Genomic DNA, 26,250 nt, shown 5'->3' with positions numbered 1-26,250 from the left:
TTAATTACTAAAGGGACTAGTAAGATGTTACACCAGTTCAAAGGAAAACCCAAAGAACAGACGTATGCATAGACAATGGAGAACTGAAATGAATTTGTAGGTGGATTCACAATTGGCTTCTTCTGTGGGAGGGGGAGGGCAGGGGGATTAGTTATATCATCACTGGAAAGGTTCATTTGCAATAATACCAGGTTCGTGTAACTTACAGAGTTATAAAATAGCAAAGTTAATGGTACTGAAAGATGCAGACCCCTACAGAATCAGACAACCCCAAAAGGTATGCTAGGTATTACCTGATATTTCATTTGAAGATACCAGTAATTTCTTTTTGCCCATTTCATTCCTTCACAGTCTGCCTGATAGTTCTTCCCCCACCCCTCCTATAATCATAATAATCTCAAAGATTATTCTCAATCACAAAAGGTTGGTCTCATAAGGTTTGGCCTAATTATTTACATTGTACGGTGAAAGTGTTAATTAGCCATATAGGTCTTCTTGGTTTGCTTTGCAAATAATAGAGCCAAAGAGTATTAAACAATAACTATCAAGCCTGCAGAATTAACTTCTGCCTGCAAGTTTTTATAAGGAATCTTGGATTGGGCTTTTCAAAGCCTCTGTTATTGGCTGTACCAAGATTAGGAAAGCTAGCCCAAAAGATTCTGCACCATATTTCACCTGTGGTATTTACAGCTTTGGTTGACTTCCTCGAGGTTGCCAACGTTTGCCAGGTCCCTGGCCTGGTAGTTTCCTTACTATCTGTAAGGCCAGGACCCTGCAAACCCAGTACTAGGCCAGTTTTCCTGGGAAGACTTTATAAGCATTGGCGCCATAAGTTCAAGTGGCTAGTCATATCTGATTCGATGAGCATCGTTCTCTAATATGACACTCCAGGTAAAGACCTGGTTGCCAAGTCATATCCTTTGGATGGAGGCTAACTGAACCTACAAAATAAATATATTGCCATTAAATTTAAGGGGATCCAGTATTACTGTTTTAATTCCGGGGGAATCATTGAAAACTGGATGTCATGTTTAAATGTTTCTTTAGCTTATAAAAGCAGAGTTTACAAGATTGTAGGTTAGACGTAGGGTAAAAAGTAAGAGAAAAGGCAGCCTCATAGATCCAAAGAACATTTAACAATATTCCAGACATATAACCACAGTAAAATGTCCCTCTTCAGTTCATTCAGTCCTGTGTAATTAATTCCTGTTCTGCTGGTTCTTGCTTTAGTAGTCTGCATTCATGAAGCCATCTGCAGCCAGACTAAAAAGAGTCCAGAAATCCAAGGAAATCCAGACTTGGTCCACTAGCACAGCTTACAAATTGTCTAAGCCATATCAGCTCTGTAACCTTTGCCCAAGAGTCTGTTCTTTGAAATAGCAATATTTTAAAATACCTGGTACATGTCGTCCTTTTCTGTGAAACTCTCGAGATTCTCCTTTCTGGACTGTAGCTTATAACAGAGCCCTCAGGCAAGCATCAGAGTGAAACAAAAGTTATCTATAGATTATAGAGACTTTAATGGTTAGGTTTTTTTTTTTTTTTTTTACTGTGACAGATAATATCATAAGGGAGGAGAATAAAATTCTCTATTGAGATAGCCTACATAAGTGTTTCCCAAGAGTTTTGATCATTATTTCCCCAGAGGGGAAAACATATTATAGACAATGAGAGCTCTGATTAATCTCCAGGGTCCTCCCATAAAATATGCAACCTTAGAAATACTTATATATTAATAACATCTTATCTATACTGACTTGACCTAGGGAAGACTGAGCATCTCTTGTGATCTGACAACTCGTCCCATGAAACTCTTAAAATAGCAACATAGCAAACGAATACAGTTATTTATAGCATCTCTCTTTTTATGAGGCAAAGGAACACATCTTTACAATTCTCAAGGATCCCTCCAGGAAATCTCAAAGATAGCTGTAGGTATAAAAAGTATCCCAAATTTTTTATTTTATTTTTTCAAAAGACAGGGTACAGTCTGGGAAGGCAAAATCAAAAGAGTTGTCAGAGATGTTTCTGGGACTTTAACCAAGTCAACATAAAGCTCTGAAAATAATTGTGGTGACACACAAAATCTTTGCTAGCTAGGCAGATTCTATAGAAGGTAAAAAATATCCTTTTGCATTGTAGTCAAAGGCATTAATCAGTAAGGCAAGGAAGCAGGCCATCAAAACTGAGGGAACTACGCCAAGATTTTAATGCATTTTATTGCTCTTTTTTCAGACTCAAGTATTATAAACCAAAGCAAATAAAATTCACATTCCAAGTTTTATCCTTCATTTTTCTTTCTCATATTCTGGAACACATTTATACTTTACTTTAGAACTGCCTTATTCATCCATATTCTCTCAAAAATGTACAATGGAGTTTTCCAGAGGCTGCATGACGAGTGGCATCAGAATAAATGCAGAAAGAGATGTTTATCTGGCTTGCTCCTGTAAAACCACATACTATTTAGAAAGAGTTGCAGAAATGTTCAACAGTGCTATTTTTGTCATCAAAATTTGTCACTTTGGGAAGTACAGTTAATTTTCATCAAATATATGTTATTTATATTAAGATGGAATGGATTCGTTGCTAATTCCAAATGAATTGATATTTTTTTTAATTCTCAATTCTGACTTCAAATACAATAAATATTGATAGTTATCACTTATTTAAACCAAAGCTCTTTAGTGTCCTCAAATAAGTTTTAAGAGTGCAAAGGGGTCCTGAGACAAAAAAGTTCGAGAACCATTGCTTTAAGACAAAACTGTTCTGTTTTCTCTTTGAAAAACAAAAGCCCACACATAGTCATATCTTGTTTCCATTACTGCCCCTGGCATAGTCTCAACCATCCATTTTAATTATAATAATTAACCAAAGTAACTAGTGTATATCTCCTAGAGAAAATTGGGAGGAGGGAGGATGTGGATAATTGAAAGCTGTCACATACAAGCATCCGAGCAGAACAGCAAAGCTCAGGAGCGCACACCACAGAAATTTCTCTTGGAACATATGCCACTTTTATGTCTCCTTAAGGTGGCACACGTGGACGTGTTCATTGGTGACTCACCTAAGTTGCAGCCTGTCTAGGATGTACAAAATAAAAAGGAAGTATATATAAGCTTAATATTATGCTTTGTAATCAAAGTTTCAGTATTCTGACTTACTTGGAAATTATCTAAGTGGGTATCCAACGATTATTTGTCAATTAGTTCAACCTAATAGTAATCCATTTTAAGTCACCTAAAGATCTTAGGGATTATCTGTAAGTTGATGTGCCATAACACATAATTGCTAGTTATAGAGAAACTTTATCAAAACAATTAATTCAGTTGCATTCAACACGAATTTATATTTTTAATAGTCTTAAGCATTATATAGGCATCATATTCGCTTGTTTGACCAGTTATCCTATATACACTTATAAGAAATCAACCCCATTAAAATAAGTTGTACACTTGTGTTATACTTAACACTGATAAATTAGAAAAAGACTAGCTGTGTTTTAAAATGTAACCATACTAGTCTCACTTGCCAAAGAATTAGCCTCAATTCTCTGAACTTAGGTTCTTAAAATGTTATTGAGTTAGTATTTTGTGTAAAAGAATTTTTAAGTCTAGTAAACTTAAAGTTTTAGAGGCCCAATTTCCTTTTTTTCTGTTAAGTTTAGGAAGAATGAATTTCTATAAACATTTGTTTCTCTTTATAAGCCAAATAGAACAAGTTCTTATAATTTAAGAAGTACTATAATCTAAAAAAAAGAAATTAAAACAAGAAAAAAGAAATAATACTGTAATCTAAGTTATTGACACCCTCTGGAAATACAATAGCACTCCATATACGAGAGGGACAGCCTTACTGAAGTGTAGACGCAGACACACGGGGCTTTAACAGCATCTGTTCCACAACTTCAGCTGCAGGGCAAAAGGAAACACGAAAGCACACAAAAAAAACCCCAGTCCAGATTTCAAGGAGTTGTTCTCCTTCCCAGTGGGCACAGAATCCTTAATTGATTTGAGCTCAACATAGAAACATAATCAGAAACAACCAAGGAGCCAGTTTCCTATTCCCTCACCCAATGGAGAATAACGTATATAACTTTTTGTTAGTGATGCTCAAATTGTCAGACCACAGAACTGGTCTTGGCTCTCCCCAAGAAGGAATAATTCATCAGCCATGTATGAACTAGAAAGAAAAATAAAACACAAAATGAGTAGAGAGGAAATGAAAACTAGAGAAAATAGATAGTCAGCAAAACTCAAGTCTATTCCTGCTTTGGTTTCACTCTGGAAGCCAAGAAATGGCACCCTTTGGCTTAAGCCACCATGATGTGCCTCACACCTCAGGCAACATGGTTTACCTCGATCTGGCAGGAATGCAGTGGGCATTCCGATGAATGACCTCCAGTACTCTTAAAGGATACTTTTGGGGGGGGTGCCTGGGTGACTTAGTCGGTTATGCATCCAACTCTGGCTTGGGTCATGATCTCACAGTTCATGAGTTCAAGCCCTACACTGGGCTCTCTGCTGGGAGCCTGGGGCCTGCTTCAGATTCTGTGTCTCCCTCTCTCTCTGCCCCTCCCACACTTGCACTCTATGTCTCTCTCCTTCAAAAATCAACATTAAAAAAAGATACTTTTCTTATAAAAGGTAAAATCAGGGGCACCTGGGTAGCTCAGTCGGTTGAACATCCAACTCTTGATGTCAGCTCAGGTTGTGATCCCAGGGTGGTGGGATTGAGCCCTGTGTCCAGCTCCACACTGAGCGTGAAGCCTACTGAAGATTCTCTCTCTCTCTCTCTCTCTCTCTCTCTCTCTCTCTCTCTCTCTCCTCTCTCCCTCTCCCCCTCTGTCCTTCTCCCCACCTCACGCACTCTCTAAAGTAAATTTTTTTTTAAAAGGTAAAATCATGACTTTAGAACAAATACAGCACAGACATGTGCCACAGATTTTATATATAATAAATCAATTAAGGAAAGGGATAGTACTATCTTACACTGAGTTCAACAATCAGCTTTTTCCCTTAAGTGTTGGTAACTGACAAAAACTCTGTCTTCCTGGGCCTCAGCATCTTAAATATTTTGATTCCATCTGATATCTAAGACCTGTGCTTGGGGCTCAAGGGTGAGCATGTGCACTGATTGACTTTGCTGGGCTTCCTGCCTTTAGGGCTTTCATTTGCTCTCCAGAACTGTCACTGACTTTTGCTTTCTTTTGCAGTGACAAAGTCCAGGCCCTTTCCTATGCGCAGCACACACGGCAGCTCATCTCCTGCGGTGGTGACGGTGGGATTGTGGTCTGGAACATGGACGTGGAGAGGCAGGAGGTATGTGTCACAGCAGGTCACAGGACAACTCCATGGCCGCTGGGCTGGACTGTGCAGTTCTGGGTCTGCCGAGGAATGCCTCAGCTTCCCCTTCTGCTCATTTCTGCTTTATTTTATGATTAAACTGTGAAATAAGACATGTTATGTCAGAGAATAAAAAATTTTTGGGGGCGCCTAGGTGGCTCAGTCGGTTGAGTGTCCGACTTTGGCTCAGGTTGTGATCTCACAGTTTGTGGGTTCACGCCCCGTGTCGGGCTCTGTGCTGACAGCTCAGAGCCTGGAGCCTGCTTCGGACTCTGTGTCTCCCCCTCTCTCTGCCCCTTCCCCACTCAGGTTCTGTCTCTCTCTGTCTCTCAAAACCAAATAAACCTTAAAAAATTTTTTTCCGTACAAAAGGAAATTCCATTTTTTTTACCCCTCACAAATTGGCATGTAACATTCATGCAATAGAGATTTCATAAGAATTTTGACCGAGACTAAGCTGTTCAGACTTTGAATCTGTTGCTCCATTCATAACCAAAGTTCAGGTGGGAAAAGGGAACCATCTATTTTCAGGCGATTACTCCCTAAAGTGCCCTAGGAGCATAGAAAACTCATGTGCTTTATGTTAGAGAATGGTGGCTAATGTGTGAGAAATGGTACTTGATGAAGTCAGAGTCTTTTTAGTTTGATATTAGTAGAAATATCAGAAATAACTATTTTTGTGCTTTTAACCATTCTCCAGATATAAATATATACTTTGTCATTTTTAAGCATACATTTAAGTTTTATCATAGGATTCTTTCTTTATGAGTTTTCTTTTTTCATCTTTGAGCATCTTAACAACTGATCTGTTTACTGAATATCCCCTTTGACAAGGACTTTGAAGTTAACCATTTTCTCATTTCCCTAGAATTACACGGGGGGGAACTTTCCCTCTGACAGTGTATATTCTTCTAATTTATTTCTTTGCAGGGTGCAAGACTTAGAAAAGCAACACTTTAAAAAGACAAAAGCAATTTCCCAACTTCTTTCCACGCCCTCACCCCAATCTCATTTCAAGAGAGTAGTTGCTATTATCCACAATGTAATGCCTTTCAAATGCCAGTAATTAAATGCTTAAGAAGATTAAAGCCTGACTTGCCCAAACCATAAATCCATGGGAGTTCTATTAGTAACTAATTAAAATGATCATTACGCTTTGGAAGTGGGGAATTGTAGAATATGGCTTTTGAAAGCACCGCTTGGCCCCTTCAGTGTAACAGCAGGGAAATCGGTGCAGTGTGTGGTGACCACGCCAGCCAGGCCGTCCATGTGACTGTGGATTCTGTGCTGTAGCCTGCTTTGGGTGAGGGACGGTCACACCTAGTCTGTCCTGACTTCTTCCCAGGCCTAACTGACCAGACCAGGAGAGGGGGAGCCACCGGGCTCTTTTCCCTCAGTGCATGCAGCCTCCACCCTTGATGGACAGAGGCCCCAAAGAGGATAATGATGTGGTTTCCAGAGATGAAACCAGGTGGTTGATGGGCTGTCCTTTGAGTCATCTTGCTTAAGTTACACCCTTTGACATGCGGATATCAAAGGGGCACTTGGTACTTGCTGACTGTTTTGAATCTTCTTCTTTGAGTGATAGTTCCAGCCATTTTTTGCAAGGGTCATCTTTTAGAAATGTAAAGACCTGAGATGTATCTGTGGAGCTTCTGGGTCCTGGCAAATGTTATGCAGGGTGCTTAACTCAGGAGGCTGGAGACTTGTAAGGAAGCAGTCCCTGTGTTGGCTGACTTCCTGGAAGAAAAGACATGTGGGTCTTTTCTGTTATTAAATGGTATGAAGGATTCGATCGTAGTTGCTGTAAGATAGAACATTAGTGCCGGGTATTTATGAAGGGGCGTTACCATTGTTGGCTTTCTCAGCAGAGAGTTTGTGCAAGGACATGGCGCTGAAATGAAAGATTGATGGGGCCCGGATGTGCTCCGACCAGAACAGGAAACACCATAAGTAAAGACCAGGTGAACAAGAGAAGCCACCCTATGCTTGTGAGCAGTAGAAGCAGTCAGAGGTGATTGGCGTTGGGGAGCAGAGGGAGACTGAGTGGCTGAGCACACATCGAGTTGACATCTCATAGGCTAAACCTGTGTTTCTCTTGTTCGTGAAACCCGTTTTGTCAAGAATCGTTATCATTTTTTAGACGTATATACAATACATGTTCTTTGTAGAAAAATCACAGAGTGCTCATTAACAAATAGAAAACATGTCACCCACCCCAGAAAACATGCCAAATGTAACATGTTGGCAAAAGTCCTTCCTTATAGTTTGCTCTGCAAAAACACATGTATAAGCATTGCGGGGGCGGGGGGGGGGGGTGGATAAAAAATGGAATCATACCACACATGCTGATTTTGTTCCCTTTTCCTGATCCTTACTCCCATTTCCCCCTCATAGACACCCACTGTGACGCATTTGATACATGTCCTAAACCTGTATGCTTCCTTACAAAAGATGCAGTAGTGTGTGTATGTGACTCTTTTGTGAATTTTCCTGCATCATAAGTGTTTTGAAAAATCACAACATAGATAAGTCTTTCAGGGATAAAATGTTTTTGCCTGAAAACTTTGTATTACTTTGTCAAATCTGTCTTTAAACTGATTAGAGCATGCAAATTACAAAGCAAATCAAGGCTTACTTCTTAATAACTCTTTGGTTTTGCTAAAATAAATAAACCAAGAATTGGAACTCCTAAAATGTCATCTTTTTACTTTTCTTTTTTGAGACAGTGTGTATAGCTTTAGGTTCATTTCTGCTTGGAGGTGGGAGAATAGGCTAACCCCCCAAATCTGTTCCATAACAGGTCTTCTTTGGAAAAGGATTACATCAACAGACAAAAGCCTTTCCGAGCCTTGGCTATGCTGCTGTCTGTTGAATCTCGTAGAGAGAGGGGGCAGGCTGTTGTTTGCCACATTTCTGAAACTTGTTTGATCTCAGGCTTCTTTTATATAGTAAGTGGCCTGCGAGTCACATTGGAGTTTCCTGGAATTCATTTTTGAGAAACCCTGGAGTTGGATATATTTGTCCAGTTTCCTTGGGTTCAGTGATAGGTGGAAAGAGATCAGTCTCTCTGCCAAATGATGAAATGTACAGAGTTGAACATGGAACTCTAGAAACAGATGTAGAGTCACCATTTGCATAATCCGTAAAGATTTGCTAAGGAATAACTTTAAGCTTAATACGTCTTTTAAACTCATTTGAAACAGTTTCGAGTACTCGTGATGGGGTTGGGAAATAGCGAACAGAGGCGGAATAGTATGTGGTCCATGAGGCAAAGAGCAAAGCCTGCACCCTTGCTGGGCCCTGCCGTGAGCGGAAGGTGGACATGCAGCTTCCCTGAGTACCCACTGAGGCCACATTGTATCCTTCCCACACAGGTAGCTGTGTGTATGTGTCATGTGCAGTTACACATAATTATATACAGCCAGAGCAGATATACGATCTGAGAATATGTGATAAAGTCACCATGGCTCTCAGAACTCTGTGTGGTGTGGCCCCAGCCATCCCTGAATGCGCCTGAGCCCCAGCCTGTTCTGTTCCACTCTCATGGTACTCTGCGTCGCCTTCTCAGGCCTTAGCACTTTCACTTATTTAAGTAATTGACATTCATAATATTTTCTTGTGTAGTCCTCCATGATGACAGAGATTCTTTTAATTCACCACTACGTCCCCCAGGGCTCGACGCACAATAGGCCTTCAGTGAATATTTTTTCAATGACTAACTGAGCAATCATACCTCTGTTTCTTGTAAACACATCTTGATTCTGTAACTTTCATCGGTGTTAATCGTTCATTGTCCTCACTGCTCCTCACTGTGTCCTGTTGCGTGCTTTATTTCACAAGACCCCTGAATGGTTGGACAGCGACTCCTGCCAAAAATGTGATCAGCCTTTCTTCTGGAACTTCAAGCAAATGTGGGACAGTAAGAAAATTGGCCTAAGACAGGTGGGTGATACAGATCCCTCATCAGAATGTAATAGAGCGGAAATAACTTCACCTGTGATCTTAGAAGAACCAGCACCCTGGGCAGAAGTTGGCGGGGATGGTGCGGGGGGCGGGGGGGTCAGTTATAACCCTGCAGCCACTTTGTGACTGCACATTAATTTATTCCCTTATCGACTGCAGCTCATTCCTTCTGGGTTCAGTTTCTGTAGTGCCTTGTTCCAAGTAGTTAAGGGATGTGATTTTAGAATTCTAGTGGCGTCTACCGAAACACATCTTAAAATTAGAGGGGTCATGCTTATCTCATAGTGGTACCAAACCATGAAATTATGTAAGTGGTGTTTATTTCTTCTTAATAATTTCACTTTCTCTCCTGCCATCTTAGTTTTCATCATTTAGATCTACTCATAATAATAGAGCATTTTCAGTCTGATTCGAGGTTGGATTTGGTCCTCCCCAAGGAAATCAGTGTTAGTCACCCAGCCTGAGCGTGGCCTGAGCATGAATTGGGCTTCACTCATGTTCTCCTTCATCCAGCAGCATAATCTGTGGAGTTCATACTAATGATGGCTGGGAAGGACCGAGAATGGGCGAAAGGGGGCTGTGGTAGGGGTGGGGGAAGGGGCGGGTGCGGTGGCATGAGCAGATGTCTTTCCAGCAGCTTTCCTTTGAATAAAGAGCCCCGAAGAGAACACGCCTGGTGTGTTCCTTCAGTTTCCTGGGCGCTCTTGTTTAACATCCTCCCCTGAATGCTGTTGACCACGCCTGAGCCTGGTAAGGCAGAGGCGTGGGAGCCACAGCAAGCGTGCGCTCTCTCTCCCACCAGCACCACTGCCGCAAGTGTGGGAAGGCCGTCTGTGGCAAGTGCAGCTCCAAGCGCTCCTCCATCCCCCTGATGGGCTTCGAGTTTGAAGTGAGGGTCTGTGACAGCTGCCACGAGGCCATCACCGATGAAGAGTGAGTTCCAGCAATGCGCAGGGCTGTCAGGGTGAAAGAGAGAATGTGATCTGGGAAGCTGCCCTCGGCACCTCAGCCGTGACCAACGGTGTCCTTGTTCCTGCTGGTTTAGAATAGAGACCATGGCGGGGTGCCTGGGTGGCTCAGTGGTTAAGTGTCCTTGTTTTGGCTCAGGTCATGACCTAACGGTTCATTGGATTGAGCCTCACTGCTTGGGATTCTCTCTCTCCCCCTCTCTCTCATGCTTACCCCCTCCTCCTCTCTAAATAAATAAATAAACTTAAAAAAATTTATAGAATATAGACCACGGCAAGTGGGTAAAGCCCTCCTTCCTTCCAAGAGATGCGTGTTCTCTTACGAGACAGGAAAAGGGAGTACACATGAAGAATTCATGTCTTCTGTGCTTTTCTCCACCCCCAAGGACATGTGCACTGCAAACACATGTTCTTCCAGCAAACCCTTCTATCTGTTTATTTCCTTAAGGGTTGCTCAGGAGTGTAGGAGCCCAAGCTTCACTTTCTAGCCCAAGCTGGTATCTTTACAGGAGCTGAATCAGCCCACAGGGTCCAGAAGTTGGTGTCTTCTCCAGAATCGCTAAGCCACTTTACCTAAGAGGCCAGGACTGCCGGCCGTGCGGCTACTCAGTCTTGCTTGTTGGTCTTGCCCAATATCCTCGGACCTTAGGTTACTGCACGTCAGCGTTGGGATGTGTACGTGGAGGGGCACATCTGTGTTACCCTTTGAATGCCGCTACTTCCAAAGTGCCCCAGGAGTAAACAGAATGCTTTGCAACACGTTCCCCTTATATAATGGGTGACGGCACGCTCTCCTGAGGAACTTACCTGCCCGATTCTCCCCCACCTACTCCCGTACCTTGTCTACAGTAGAATCATTTTAAGTATAAGATAGGTGTCTTGTAAGAGGCACGTAGATAGAAACACATTTAAGATGCACCGGAGGAAGTCAGCATTTAAAGGAAATTCTTGGCGATTAATAAACCAAAGCATTCTCTTACAGATAACCCTAATTTATGTGTTTTTTCCTTCTTATTTATCCATATCAAATATAAATTAAGATGCCCTTGCATCAATAAGCATTTATATTCATTGATTATTTTCCACTCATCATATGTGATGGAATTCATAAGAGAGTTCTTTTTCATTAGAGAGCTGCAAGAAACTTTAGAGATATTCTAAATTAATTCTTCATTTAATAGATAAAGACACAGACCCAGATAGCCTAGGCAACAGCACACTGAACCTAAATCTTGAATTCTAAATATTTGAAAGTGACCGTTTTAGAATACTCAAGATCTGTGCTGCAGACTTAGCTACAGGTAACAGCCGTCTTCAGAGAGCCCACTGCAGAGTGGGCCCCCTTGAAACACGAGGAGAGGACAGCCGTCTCCTTCCCTATGTCCCTCCTTCCCCCTCCTCCCCATGTCACCGTTTGTCCTGCCTCTTCTGCTTTGCCTCTAGACAACCTAGGCAGTTGACAAAACTTCTTACCAAAAAAAAAAAAAAAAAAAAAGCACAGATGAAAAAATACAAAACAAATAATGATGTTTGTTGATAGGTTGTTTTACCGGTTAAAGAGTTAGAACACCATAGAAAAACTAAGAAGCCTGCGAGTTAACACCAGGAACACAAGGAAATAGATTAGGCAGCCCTTCAGTTAGAATGGTAATAGTATCTTAGGCTTTGTAACAGGTGTGCTTTTTGTTTTTAATAGGCACAGGTACCAGCAAGTTCTTCTGAGACTTAGCAAAAGCATTGAGGCGTTTGTTTTAAGATTTGTCAAAAGCATCAATAGAGATTTTCATAGGCTCTATCAGAGCAACAAGTAATCCGTAAGACTTTGGGAAATGTCATCACCTCTTTCCCATTCTGGAGAAGACAAGAATCGTTGCACCTTAAGAAAAAAAATCATTAACAGGTTCCCAGGGACTAACAGTAGATATAAAGAGTAATTTTAAAGTGAGTAAGTCTTGGGGCGCCTGGCTGGCTCAGTCGGTAGAGCATGCAACTCTTGACCTAGGGGTTGTGAGTTGGGGCCGCATGTTGGGTACAGACTTTACTTAAAAATAAAATTTAAAAAAAAATTAAAAAATAGGGGCACCTGTGTGGCTTATTTGGTTGAGCGTCCAACTTCAGCTAGGTCATGATCTCGTGGTCCATGAGTGCGAGCACTGCATTGGGCTCTGTGCTGACAGCTCAGCTCAGAGCCTAGAGCCTGCCTTGGATTCTGTGTCTCCCTCTCTCTCTGCCCCTCCCCCTGCTTATAATCTGGCTCTCTCTCAAAAATAAACATTAAAAAATAATAATAAATAATGTGAAGCAGTCTTAGCCATTTGGCTGCAAATTAGAGCTTAATGACACCTTAGGTCTCTTTCATTCGTGTGTCACTACTTTTCACTCTCGGAAACTTACTTTGCTCCTTCTAGACGTGCACCCACGGCTACCTTCCATGACAGTAAACATAACATTGTGCATGTGCATTTCGATGCAACCAGAGGATGGTTACTGACTTCTGGAACTGACAAGGTTATTAAGGTAGGATGCCATCTCATTTTAGAAGCTTTCCATCTTTGGCCCTATGTAAATATACCGGAGCCCCAAGACGGTGTGAGGTCTGCTCACAAGGTTACTCTCAGTGGTGAGTGTTTTTGAGAACCCATTACGTGCCAGGCCCCACACCAGGACACGGGCTTCACACACCAAAATCGGACGTGGCTCTTGGCTGCAGGCAGCGGGTAGTCTACTGGGGACGTACTCTGTCTTTTTGACAGTTACTGATAGGTCATGTGTTCAGCAGCCAAAAGAGTGATACAGGCAAGAATTACCTGAAGAATTCAGTGGAGGGGGATGGGGCTGCTGGAGATGGCTTCAGGAAGGTGGTGGGGTTTGAGCCGAGCATTGAAGGAAAGGAAGGACTCAGGTAAGCCAACAAGAAATAAACGAGCTCTTTCCCCCGTGAGATCAATTAATCCAGAAGCATTCCTCCAGGGCCTCTCTGAGGACTGTGCTGGACCGCATGGATTTGGTACTACAGCAGAGGCCCAGGACAGGAGGGGCCACAGCTGCGCCACCCCTGACAAACAGGCACAGGGTCGCCTGGCACACCGGCCCACTCTGGGCCCTTCTTGGAGGTGGCCACAGGATGCGGTGGCTACAATAACCCCCTTCGAAGCCACTAGGCCTCTGTGACTTGGAGCAAGTTAGAAGTCAAGTCTGGGAGCCTTGGTTCCTTCATTTTTGAAAATGAGACATCTTAGAGGACCTTGAGAAGACTGAATGAGGGAAGATACAGGAAGGACACAGCACATCCCTGGCGCCCATTGGGTGCCTAACACACGTCTGTTCCCTTGCCCCTTAAGTGAATCTGATCTGCCTTATTCTCCACTGGCTGGATTGAAATTCCCCACAGCCACGGTTTTAAAGTTTACGTGAAACATTTTCATGGCAAAATACTACTTAATAGATTTAGAAAGCACGTTAGCATAGCTCCTAGTTGCTTGTCAAAACGTTCGCTTGCATTCGATGGGGACTGTTTATCCTTAGCACAATTGAATTTTTAATTCATCAGATGTTTTCTTTTCCTTTTCACAGTTGTGGGATATGACCCCAGTCGTGTCTTGATGACACTGCAGGCATCACAAAGATAGTATTTACTCAAGAAACGGTTGTTCTAATCCACATCATTACTGGAGCTGCAAGCGGACGTGTGAGAGTTCGAGAGAAACTGCAGAGCGGGGCTGAGCTGACGGGGTAGCAACGCGTACAGGGGTGAGCTCGTGAGTGAACGCTGGTGAGGGAGACTTTCAACGCGTTCATACGATATAAAAGAAGATATTTTTTTAGCAAATGGTTTATACGGTCTGGCTGTGCTACATTGTTTTGAGCATACTGAAAACTTTGTGTGGGGTGTTTAATTTTTACATTTTTCAACACTTCGTTTTAGTTGTTGCTTTGCGTGTTGGAGAAATGACGGAGGCATCTGTTCAGGGTATTTTTGGTCATTATAAAGTCGTTTCCATGTTTTCTTCACTTCCGGCACATATTCTGTGGTCAGCGTCTTTTTCTTCTGTTACCTACTCTCCGCTTCATCGGCTCTTTGCCAGTGTGTTTATATTTACGCTCTTTCTTCTCAGCGTTTCCGCTTTCACAGAAATCCTCTTCAACAGAGAGAGCTGGGAAACCATTCATGTGGGTTTTCCAACCGACTTCTTGAATCACGTGAAGAGTTATCCCTTTGACACGTCTCACTCGCTCATGTTCTGAGTAGACATGACCTTGTGCTTCTGCCTCCGTGTCTCCGTCTTTCCCACGTTACAAAAAGGCTGTGAGAAAGCTGCTCCCAACCACCGTCCCCACAGAGGTGGGTGATTGTAACTCAGAGCTTCAACTCACAGTGCCTGGGTCATTTCTAATTCATTTGGAGCTGTCTGAGCCTTTTCTGTTTTGGCTTTATTCACATAGCTCTTCCTCGCTCACAATATTCAAAACAAACACAACACAACAAAACAAAAACCCGTGACCTTCGGGGGGGGGGGAAGCATCTGTAAGATGTGTTTCTCCACGCTGCACCTCTGAATTTGAATGTGTTCGTTACTGCGAGATCGTATCCTGCTCTACTCACCATCTGTATTCTCTTCCCCTTTAAAAACTAGATATTTAAAGATTTTGATCTTAATGTATTTCAGAACACTGTGCACACTTTCGTACTAAACCTGTGTGATCTGAGACGTAAAAGGTACCGAGTCGTACAGCTCATACTGTGTTCCGGTTGGGAATGTTAAAAATTTTTTAAAAAGTGGGTGGGGAGCTTAGAAAATGAACCTGAAGAGCTCTCAGTTGAAGGGAATCCAGACAGACTTGATGAAGTGAAATACTCTTATGTGTAGTGACTCACCTCAGGCCACTGAAGTCCCTTTTAGGAATCTTATTTTCACCTGTAAAGCCAGACTGCGTTAGCAGCAGGGATGCACGATGAGCCTGCCCCGTTGTTCGCGCTTTACATGTACCGCCTTGTCACCCTCCCCTGGCAGGGGCGGCCGGGGATCACTAAGTCTTGAGATCACCAGGTTAAATCAAGCCTCGCCGATAAACAGGCCAATGACTTGCCCTTCACTATCCATATTAGCTTGTGCATTCCTGATTTGACAGTTTTTTGGTGGTAGTATTTGAACTGCTCCTGATTTTTCTTTCGCTTCGGGGGAAGCCATTTTTTTGCCCCTCGGGGACTATTCATTGCTCTTCTTTCCAACCAGGAAAAGTACTACCAGCCTTACGTGGCTGCCGTACTCCCATTCTCTGAAGACCCCTGACACTGGCCCGTGTACGACCGGGGAGGGGGCTTCCTAGAGAGGGTCCGCTGCTGCTGCGCTGGGAGGTAGGACTAGTGCGCACGCCCCGTGCAGCCAGAGTAATGGCGGCCATCACCCGAGACCTCCAACCGGATGAGCTCACGTGCCCAAACGCTAAGGTTGCACGTGCGCATGCGCATGCACACACGCCCACGGAAGCGGTTACCACCGGTCACGTCACTGTCCCCTTCCACATGACCCTTGCTTACCATCAGTTAGTTGCCTGTTATAACTAATCCGAGTCTTTTCTGCATGATTGTGAGAGAGCTTTAAAAAGGGAATTCAAATATTCAAATATCTATATTATAGTCTACTACGAGAACTTGGAGCCGCTTACTAAGTTGCACATGATAGAGAACCATGTGTTGGAAATGAGTAATAGAAATTAATCTGTTTTCCCTTCCTGGGTTTTGGAGCGTGGCCTGTATAACGGAGAGGGAGAAGTGTTAGGGAAGCAGTAGACCAGTGCCCCTCAAGCCTGACGTGGATGTGAGTTAGGTCTAGACGAGCTCACACCCCACCGGGGAAGCTGCCTGCCCCTAAGGGGTCACGAGTGTATACCGCGGTCCCCCTGGTGACCCTGCACTTCACTGCAGCCATCTCCCTCCCAGCACGGCGGGACCCCAGCCCTCAGAGCCACTCGGAGGTCGAAACCACTCGGCACCCCACCAATGAGAGTCGCGATCGGAAACCACAGATGTATCGTGGCATCCGCTGCTCCGCCTTTTCCTTTTTCCTCGTCTGTGTGGGTGCTTGAATTTGGTGAGAAGCGCTTAGCAAACCAACTGTGCGTGTTCGTGATACTGTGAATTCTTTGAGTTTTACATTGAGTGCCTCCGCCATTTTTGTGACTCATGGAGAGAGAGACGCGGGTGGTGCGTGTCTTCCAAGCATTTTGTGGCTGAAGGCTTCACCCATTAGGACTGAAGGCTGGCACCAGCACTTGGCTCTGCTCCTGTCCAGGTTAACTGTCATAGTTCTTGTTTTGCCCTGTTGGAATTGCACTTTACATATGTTTTTGCTCTGTTACTTGACCAGTTCCGGCAAGTGATGCCTTACCTGAAACTGGCAAAACTGCACACATGTCATGCACAGACTTATTCTTCGTTTGGTAGGATAAAACCAATCACCTGCTCTCAGTTTCTCCAAAGAAATGTTACTGGAACCTCTAGCTGCCTGGGTTTGTGTCCACAGTAGCGAAAGTCGTTTTAAATTAAGCACTTGGAATTGCATGTCTTTTTATATGCTGTCAGTCAATGACATGTTTCTCATTTGGTTGTTTGAATTATTCAAGGAATCATAAAATCACAAAACTGGAAGGGATCTTCAGAGATCTAGAATGTTCCAAGCAGAAAACATGTAGTCACACCAGGCAGTTGGATACAGCTGAGGTGTAAACAAGAGAACCTAAAAGAAGAGTTTTTGAGGAACAGTTGCTTTTGGACCTTAACTAGTAATGGCATGACTAGGAGGAGTGACTTCCAAGCAGCTCTTGGGAACCAGATTTGATGCTCTTATAGGTGAACCTGACACTTCTTTTGGCTCCAGCCTTGTTTACGAGTGGATGGGTACTACTCAATGAGGCAACTATTGCTGGTCTTGATCAGAATAAACTCATTCTGGCGCTCTTCTCCGTGGACCACCTCAGCAGCCAAATCCAAGTGGAAATCCAAGGGTGTTGAAAATTCATCTTCCCTTTTGTCTGAAGGCTAGCCTTGAGTCAGTCTTTCTTAGGGAACGTGATCACCTTTTCATGGTTTGGGATTCTTTTTTTTTTTTTTTTTAATGTTTATTTATCTTTGAGAGAAAGAGACAGAGTGCAAGTGGGAGAGGGACAGAGAGACAGACACACAGAATCCGAAGCAGGCTCCAGGCTCTGAGCTGTCAGTCAGCACACAGCCGGACATGGGCCTCGAACTCATGAACCACGACATCATGACCTGAGCCCAACTGACTGAGCTACCCAGGTGCCCCAGATTCATTTTTAAAAAGCATAATTTACTTTTGCTTAAAAATCAATTTTTAAAGCCTGGATTTTGACTTTTAAGTAAAGGGATAGCTCTAAACTGTGTACCAAAGTTACTGGCCACAAATATTCATTAAATGAGATTCCTTTGCTTTTGCCTTTTCATTGTTTAATTGTATGTAAGCGATCTCCTTCCCTAAGATATATATTTTAAAGTAAAAGAAAGCACTTTGCCCAAACACTCTTCTTTTTCTCTCCTTTAAAATAATGGTAAATTTTGGGGCGCCTGCGTGGCTCAGTCGGTTATGCATCCGACTTCGGCTCAGGTCATGATCTCACGGCTCATGGGTTCGAGCCCCAAGTCAGGCTCTGTGCTGACAGCTCAGAGCCTGGAGCCTGCTTCGGATTCTGTGTCTCTCTCTCTGCCCCTTCCCTGCTTGCGCTCTGTGTCTCTCTCAAAAATAAACATTTAAAAATTTTTTTAAATAAAAATAAATAAAATAATAGTAAATTTTAACTGAAAGTGGGTATCTAGCAAGTTGACTGGGAAGCACAGAGTTCTCTAGGTGCTCCTAGAGATCGTAGCCCACTTGAGCCATCTGTTGAGTGTCCACCACATACGAGGGCTTTGAACCAGGCCCTGGGGTGCCGGGGTCCACTTCCTGGCCTGGGCAGAGGCCACACGGGGGAGCAGATGGGTCATTTCAGTCCCATGTAGTTCATTCAGTGAAAGGAGCATGCTTGAGGTCCCCCCGGGGAGTTCTGCGCAGGGTGCCCCTCCCCCAGCAGAAAGGGTTTCTGAGCCGGTTAAAGGTGGAGGTGGGGTTAGTGGAGTCGGGAAGTGACCTGTAGGCTGCAGAAACAGAAACAAATGCCTACGATCTGGCATCAGCCTGGTACGCAGAGGCCACAAGTGGTTTGGAGTTGCCGGAGAATAATCGCACGCTCAAGCGGCAGTCCTGGGGCCCGAGCTCTTGTCATTACGGGCGGGCCCGTGCAGGGAGGGAGGCCGCACACAGTTCGCCAGGAGGGGTTCACTCAGTTTGAGAGTCAAGTTTTCCTGCAGCCGAGGCTAGTATCAAAGTTTGTTTGTTTTTCCTTTAGAAATACCTGGGATTGTTATGTTAAAATGGCCCTTGGTAATTAATTTTTGAAGTTTCTGGAGGCACAGCCCCGTCCTGGAGGCCGTGAGGTGGAGCTGGAGACCGCTGCATGCATGGACTCGGCCTGGGAGAACTTGCCTGCTAGTTCCCTTATTGCGCAGGTGGGCCAGTCTCGGCTGCTCCCCTCTGAGAAAGGAAAGAGCTTGCCTGGGGCAGGAGGAGACTGTTCTAGACAACTGTGGCCAAGCCCGTCGGTGCGTACGCAGGCGGCTGCCCTCGATTTCCCCGTTGGCCTTAAATCGTTCTCGCAAGTAATGGGTCGTCTCAGTACAGTGTGGCAAATGTGATAAATCCTCCACCTAGTGGCACTGCCAAGTGGAAGGGAACATTTTCCTCAATTCAGAGACTGTGAAAAGGGCTCAGGCAGCCCCCACCTCAGAGACCCAGCCCTGCCCAGCCAGGGCACCCCAACATTCTGCCGTGGGGCTCGGCACTTTCTAGTTCTTGCCACTGCATCCGTTCGCCTTTGTCTTGCGCTAGCCAGGTATCGTGTGTCCGTAACTTAATTCAGGGTACCCGTGTTCATTTTTCAACTTCTGCTCAAGTTTACAACCAAGAATTACATACATACCAACCCTTGGGGTTTTTAGTTTGTAAATTTGCCCGTGAACATTATCCCTTCCACTGAGAAACCTATTTAGGCCTAACACCCAAAAGCAGTCTTCAGAAATTAGATCTGCCCAGTACTGGAGTGGGATTCCTCCCTGTGTTCCCCGTGCCAGGAAATGTTTGCACAGCCAGTAGACAGCCCCTTGTCGGCAAAGTGGGAGGGAGGCTGAAGCCTGGAGTAGGGATCGAATTTGATGATCGTCCTTAAGACCCCTTCCAGTCCTGCGATCCTGTGATTCCATTTATGTTGTTTACTGTTTGACTAGTGGCTGACATAGGAATGTCTTTGTCTTCCGTCACATCACATAAACTGCTTACTGCGTGTTTCCATCTAGAGGTCTGAAGAAGAGAAAGAAGGTGGAACTTGATCATGGTACCATCTCATTAAAAATAGATACCTCAAACTGTCCACCTTTGTGACTTAAGAAGCGTATCTGACTTTCTTGGGAGAGACGGTGTCAGGGAACCGCAAGTTAGTTTTGACATTAGATTTAGGATCTGACCTTGATAACCTTTCTCCCTCGGTTCTCTGGGAATCAGAAGAGGGCGAACTGTACTACAAAAAGGGAAAATGGTTTGAAAAAAGTATTTCATTTGTCTACACTTTTCTTTTTCCCATCCAGGTAGATGGCAGCCTTAGGTCAGTAGCATCCACCCGTATGAGGTATAGACCAAACACTTGTGTCACTGGTAACCATGGTACTCTTGATATATTTGTGTTTGACGCCATTTGCCTTGCTTTTTTAATGACTTTTTTTCACGTACTGTCATTTTGCAAAAGAAAATCTTTATATGAAAAGGACAAAAACTGTTACTAACTGGACAACAGGGAAGGTGCTAGCTCCACGTTCGTGCCTGCCTCCCACTCTTCATAACCAGGGAAATGGACTCTGCCATCCTGCACGCCGTCAGTCTGCGGCCACCTCCGCACCTGGCCGCAGCAGGCACGTCACTTTTCGGGTGTCTTTTTCTTTCTTTCTGAAATGAGATTCCCCAAGGGGTCAGGCTGAGAAGGTAATGAGCCCGAGGCTGGAACCGATCTCTCACGTGTGGTTCCAGCAGAACCCTCCGGCATGGCCATGCTGTCTGCCGGTAGAGTCCGCCAACCAGACCGGACAGGCTTGACCTTGACTTCCTGACTGATCCGGTGAGACGGAGCAAGAATTTCTTACCATGTCAAAATGTCTGTATCCCGTTCTCTGTTCAAATGCTGCTGGATGTTGTGAATGTTTTTCAACTCTGCTCACTTTCCCACTGTGTTCCCTCTGACTGAAACATGCCTGTAGCCATTACCAATGTAAGAGACTCTCAATGCAAAGTTGCCTCCACGGTTTAAAATAAATCTCTGTGGAAACCTGCCCGCATCTGTGGTCCCTCATTGTTGTCGTCAAGCTGAGACGCGCGGCCACATGCATCCCAACAGCCCCGCTTTGGTGCTAACCGTGGGAGGGAAGGGAAGTCTCTGGGCCATTCCTGCACCTGGCTGTCCAGACCTAGGGAGAGCCACAGTCTGGAAACCAACGTGAGCCACCGTTTACCCCAGGCTCTGCACAGCAAATGGGCTGTGGCCGCGTAGTCCTTTTTCTTATCTTTCACGTAAGTCTGCTTTAACTGTATTGAAACTTTCCAACTGAGGAGAAAGGACTTCAGGGCTAAAAACTCAGGAAGCCAATTTTATGGATCGGAAGAGAGGTGGGAAGAAAACAATGGCTTGCGTGGCACTGAACAGTGGGTGGGGTCGCTGGACTGCCCTTCACACCAAGGCCCTGTGACTGGTGGCCCCTCTCCCTCCTGGCCCCTTTGTGACAACCCACCCACACCCTGCACTCCAGAAGTACCGTCCACTCCGCCCACCCCGTTTTCTTCGGAAAAGGACGGATGCAAATGGAGCCGACACTCGCTGACCTTCCGGGCAGGCGCACCCAGAAAACCCCTTCCTGGGGTGCCTTGGCTGATAGCCTGGATCTGAGCACCTCTGAGGAACCGTCCACTTGGGTTTTCCTCCTCTATGAATGATGAGTGAGGGTTATTTTGCCTTGAACACCAAGAACGTATGTAGATATTTCTATATGTGTTTATTGATGTTGTTACAACTTTGCAGTCATTAGGAGGTAAAATGGGGTAACACAGAAGTTTTTCAAACTAGCACTAGAATGCCAGGTACGTAATATTTTTTTAATGTTTATTTTTGAGAGAGAGAGAGAGTGTGCAAGCAGGGGAGGGGCAGAGAGGGGGCACAGAGTCCAAAGCAAGCTCCAGGCTCCGAGCTGTCAGCACAGAGCCCGACATGGGGCTTGAACCCACGAACCATAAGATCGTGACCTGATCCAAAGTCGGACACTTAACCAACTAAACCACCCGGGCGCTCTGCCACGTGCATTACTGAAGCCACTCCTAATCTTAAGCAAATGTAAACTGGCCTCATGTAATTTGTTCATGTCAATATGTGCTATCCCATAATCATGCTTTGAGCCTAGGGCCACAAAGGGGCTGCACACGATGGAGGCAGGGTGGAGCCCTCTCCTGGGGTACGGAGGTGCACAGCCCATTAGCACGTCTCCCTCTTCCCGCCCTGCTTCCCTCAAACCAACAATGCGGGGTGATCTTAAACACAGAATTTTTAAGAAAACCAAAATTTCAAATCAAGGAGAAATTTGCACAGGGGGGGAAAAACCTGCTGCTGAAGGTGAAGGTTGGCTTGTTCCTGGCCCCGGTCATATTTATTTTAAAATTAAAGTTCCCAGTCTCCCTAAGTTCCTCGTCGCCAGGGGGAAGTAGAAGTGGAGTCCGCCCACCGGCCCTTGGTGCCTGCCTTCCCTGGCCCTGAGTTGACTCTGGTCTGGCTTCCTTAGATCTCTGAGCCAGCTCTTCAGGATTTCTATTAGTTTCCCCTCTTCAGTCGATGAGGAGGATGGTCTGGCAAGAGGGCAAGTATGTGGGAACCGATTTCTGAGCTAAAAGTGAGGGAGAAACCAAGCTGTGAGAACGGCAGCTTCGTGACTGGCCTCTGCCTGTGGCTGCAAGGGCCCCAGATGGGTCGTGTCACCGACCCCTGCCAGGGGCCCACAAGTGCCGCCCCAGCCCTCAGGGGTCCACACGGAGAAGTGTCCTGACGTGCTACATACAGCAGGGAGACCCAGCAGGGGAGAACAAGGAGTCAAGGGGAGTTTGCCTGACACAGACATTGGGGGCTGAGGGAGGGCCTTGGGGCAGGGGCGCGGCTGGGTGGGGCCTGCCCATGGCAGGAGTGTGAGGTGTTCGGAACCGGGCAGGCGGTAGCCAGGGGAGAAGTGCAGCCATCCTCACGGCCACAGGGTCACCGAGAGCCTCACGACGGCTCAAGAGTGGTTATCCGTGATGGAGAGAGAGCCAGAGAGAAGACACAGCTTCCCCCCGGAGCTCAAGTGTTTCCTGGCCACCTCCTCCCAGCTCCTCCTGTCCCGGAGCTTGTCCCTTGGGACTCTGCCCAGCTAGAGAACAAAACCCCAACAGATAACCGCCTCCAGAAATAGAAAAGCCGAGTCACAGCCAACGTGCTTCGCGTTGCTGCTATGGAGGGATCCCGTTCCCCGGGGTTCGGTCAGCTTCCCAGGTGACCTTCCACCTCCCCGGTTGGGATCGCCTTTACCCAGGGAGGGCGTGGCCTTGCCTAGGACTTTGATGACCCTGATCACAACCTGAGGACTTCCGTCTTCCAGGGAGCCCCTGAGTTCAGAAAGACGGGGAAAAAAACGGGGGGTGTAAAATCTGGTTGAGGCACTTTACAAAACTCACCCCGACAGGCCAGGGACCCGTCTCACCGGTGAAGCCTGGGGACACTCATGGGGAAAGAGAACAGTCCCACCCTACCCTGAGTTTCATGGAGGGGAGGCTCCACATGGAGAGGCCCCAGTCTGTGGTTAGAGAGAGAGGGCGTGGGCCGCCTTCCCAGACCCTGTGCTGAGGTGTGCGGGGTCGCAGGGGCGGGGCGGCCACAGCACGCCGTCCTGGAGCCCGGTGCACGGCCGCGAGAAGAAAGGGACAGAGACACGAGGAGATTAGGACGGCATTCTCAAGGGAAGAGACTGTGGATGGCTGGCCTCCTTTTAATACCAGTACCTAGTAACACAAAGGACTGTGATCGGGAACTGCTCTCTTTCCCCTTCAAAACAGCACTCAGCCAAGCTGCTCGGCTTCCAGACCTTCTTGTTAGGCCCTGAGGGGTCGCCCCTCGGCCTGGGTGGAAAGTGCTGCCCGCCAGAGCCTGCGAGCGTGTCGGGTCCTGTGCCCTCCGGGTCCTGGGACATGGGCACCCGTCCCAGCCCATCCCCTGGGAGCGAAATCCCCTGCACAGCCCCCCTTCCCTCTGCATGCTAGACCCGGGTCTCCTTCCAACGGCGTGAGGGCCGCGCTGAGGCTGAGGCCGCTCGAACGCTCAGACTCCCGCCTCCCGGGTCGGCTGTCTTGCTCGAATGAGTCTGGCCTCTCAGAGTATCCTGGCTGGTGGCTCTTCTTGAATTGCTGAAGTGTTTTCTTCTTTTCAGGGAGGAACACGGTAAGAGCGAAGGAACTTTACTGCCTCTGCCAAGCTGCTCGGCCGCGTCCTCCCTCCCCACCCTGGCCCTTGGCTACACACAGGTTCCTCACCCAGCGTCACCTCCCCGGGGCCCCACGGCCGGCTGCAGGCGGCGGCCCGTTTGCCCACGGGCCTCCGGGAACACGGCGTCTCTACAGTGAGCACACTGGGAAACAAAAGCGTTCTCCTGGGAAGCCAAGGAAAGAAAAGAAACCAGAATAAACCTTCAAGAGCTGTAATGAGATCAGAGGATGTCAGAGCTAGAAAGGATCGTGTCCTGTAGGGCTCTCATTTTTTTAAATTAAAAATAAGCTTTTTTCTTCTTTTTTACAGAAGCAGTACTTACTTGTTTATTATGGTAAAATGAGGAAATACCGAAGAGCAAGAAGGAATCTGGCGCCTTCTGTTGCAGTGCTCGTGGAGGACAGGCGTCCATGTGCTCAGTTCCCCTGTCCAGCCGTCCCTCGGGTCTCCCGGGCCACAGCCGGGCTGCCTGAACCCAAGAGGCCTGGTCGTCGCTCCGTGACCTGTGGGCCAGGCACACAGATCCGGGCGGTGGGCTTCCTGGCGGAGATTTTGTAAGCACACAGGCTGACGGTGGAGGTGTCTGGATGATGCGCCCAGAGCACCAAGGGGCAGGGGGCCTTCCGCGGCCTGATGGCGCTCACCTCGGTCAGGCAGAGCCAAGCACGTCTCCCTCAGGAAGGGAGAAGAACCGAGAAGCCGCTCTCCCAGCACTCCTGGCCTGAGTCGCTCCTGGGGCGTGTGCTTCCCTGAGAACATCCCCTGGGCATTCGTCACAGGATATTCAGAGCCTCCTCGGGTCTGTGCATCAGAGGGCTAATCTGGGCCAGGTCTCCGAGCCAGGGTTCTGCAGCACGCTCCCCAGCACCAACTCACGTCTCCTTCTACGGCCGCGCGGGTATAGGAAGAATCGGATCACAAGGCATGCACGGTTTTGGAACCGGATCTCTTCATTTAATGATACGATGCAGACAGTTTTCGTCTCCCACAGACATTTATCTACGGCAGGGTTTTCAGGTTTGAACAGATTTCTTGTACAGGTGTTCCATAATTTATCACCTCCCTCTCTCACTAGTGCTGCGACGAGCAGCCTCGTTTCCCAGATCTTTAATTATTTCTTAGGACTGACTCCAAGGATGTGTATCCAAATTAGGCTTCTAACAAACCGGCTCTCGGAGAGGGGGCAGCGGTGTTCGAGAGCGTGCTTCCCAGACGCTGTGGCCGGGCCCGGCTGGGCCGGCAGCCTCTGTGCTTGGTTCCCCCCTGTAAACGGGGTGACAGCCGTGCCCATCCCCTGGGGGCCGTGAGGACACACGCATCGTACCCAGGTGGCACTGGGAGTGGCCCTTGGCGCCTCGGGTGTATGGGGGTGTCTGCTGCTGGGTTTAGTTCCCTTGTTTTAGGAGGTCTTTCCCGAGAGCTCCTCATAAAAGTTGGGAAGGGCAGATCCCGAAGAGAGCTGTGCTCGCCTTCTGTTCCAACATGCTTCCAGATAATTCCAGTTGTCTCCTTACTGATTATTACTTACCTTTGCACACTCGCCATGTCTAGAAACCTGGGTGGGGGTGCGGGGGCCTGGGCCTGTCCCCAGGTCCCCATCGGTCTCCCATCAACTTCCCTCGGCCCCGGTTCATGCCTCTCTGACACGGGAAAGCCAGCGTTTACCAGCCCCCTCTGTCACCAGACTGCCGGAGTCAGGACAGCTCGTGGAGGAGGGGCTCCCCAGTGGTCCCCCCGACTCCAGCACTGCCCCCCTCAGCCACGCCCAATGCAAACTGGAGACCAAAGCACTGCCTCTGAGGACAAGGCTTCTTCCTTTCTAGTCCCAATGTGCCCCTCTTAAAGCAATTCCCTACTCCTCTTTACTCTGGTTTTAGGTCGTTCCTGGGGAGAGTCAATCCTGTGGCTGCTCTGCACGGAAGTTAAAGGCTGCGACCTTCCTGGCACGATGAGCAATGGAGCCAGGTGCCCTCGGGTCCCCCGCTCAGTTAGAACCCTCCGCCGCCTCTGGACCAGGGAGACCGGAGAGAGAAGGCGCCCTCAGGTGTGAGGCAAGGGAGCTGGCTGCAGGCGCTCGTCCCACAAGCCTCGTGTGGGACAGCAGTGTGCACAGATGTCGCTTCCCGGTGGTCCTGATCAGCTCTTTATGGACGCCTCCCTGGAAACCAGGGCTGCACCCTGGCCCTCCCTCAGGAGGTGGAAGGAGCATAAGAGAGTGACCATGACAATGAAGAAAGTCATGCTGCACGTTGCCTGGGCCTCCCGAGCCCCTCCCTGTGAAATTAGTGCCCAGATCTGCCCCTTTCCCAAGGGGGTCATGCCAC

At 46.8% G+C, this 26,250-nt stretch overlaps 1 protein-coding gene across 2 annotated transcripts in view; it reads left to right on the top strand.

The window, feature by feature from the left end:
- WDFY2 (WD repeat and FYVE domain containing 2) overlaps positions 1–17,443 on the top strand; it is a 179,113-nt gene extending 161,670 nt beyond the window's left edge. For both annotated transcript variants that reach the window (XM_047079227.1, XM_047079236.1), the window contains 5 exons: positions 5,216–5,321; positions 9,189–9,290; positions 10,114–10,244; positions 12,688–12,796; positions 13,853–17,443. In XM_047079227.1, the coding sequence (XP_046935183.1) occupies positions 5,216–5,321; positions 9,189–9,290; positions 10,114–10,244; positions 12,688–12,796; positions 13,853–13,882 (478 nt within the window). In that variant the 3' untranslated portion in view covers positions 13,883–17,443. The remainder of the gene's footprint in view (positions 1–5,215; positions 5,322–9,188; positions 9,291–10,113; positions 10,245–12,687; positions 12,797–13,852) is intronic.
- The last annotated feature ends 8,807 nt before the right edge of the window (positions 17,444–26,250 follow it).

This window comes from Lynx rufus, unplaced genomic scaffold (genome assembly GCF_022079265.1).
Source record: "Lynx rufus isolate CCGP_SWC_20201006 ecotype Redwood Valley unplaced genomic scaffold, mLynRuf1.p SCAF_1, whole genome shotgun sequence".
Lineage (NCBI taxonomy): Eukaryota > Metazoa > Chordata > Mammalia > Carnivora > Felidae > Lynx > Lynx rufus.
The sequence above is the reverse complement of the archived record's forward strand: the minus strand, read 5'-3'. Positions and strand labels throughout refer to the sequence as shown.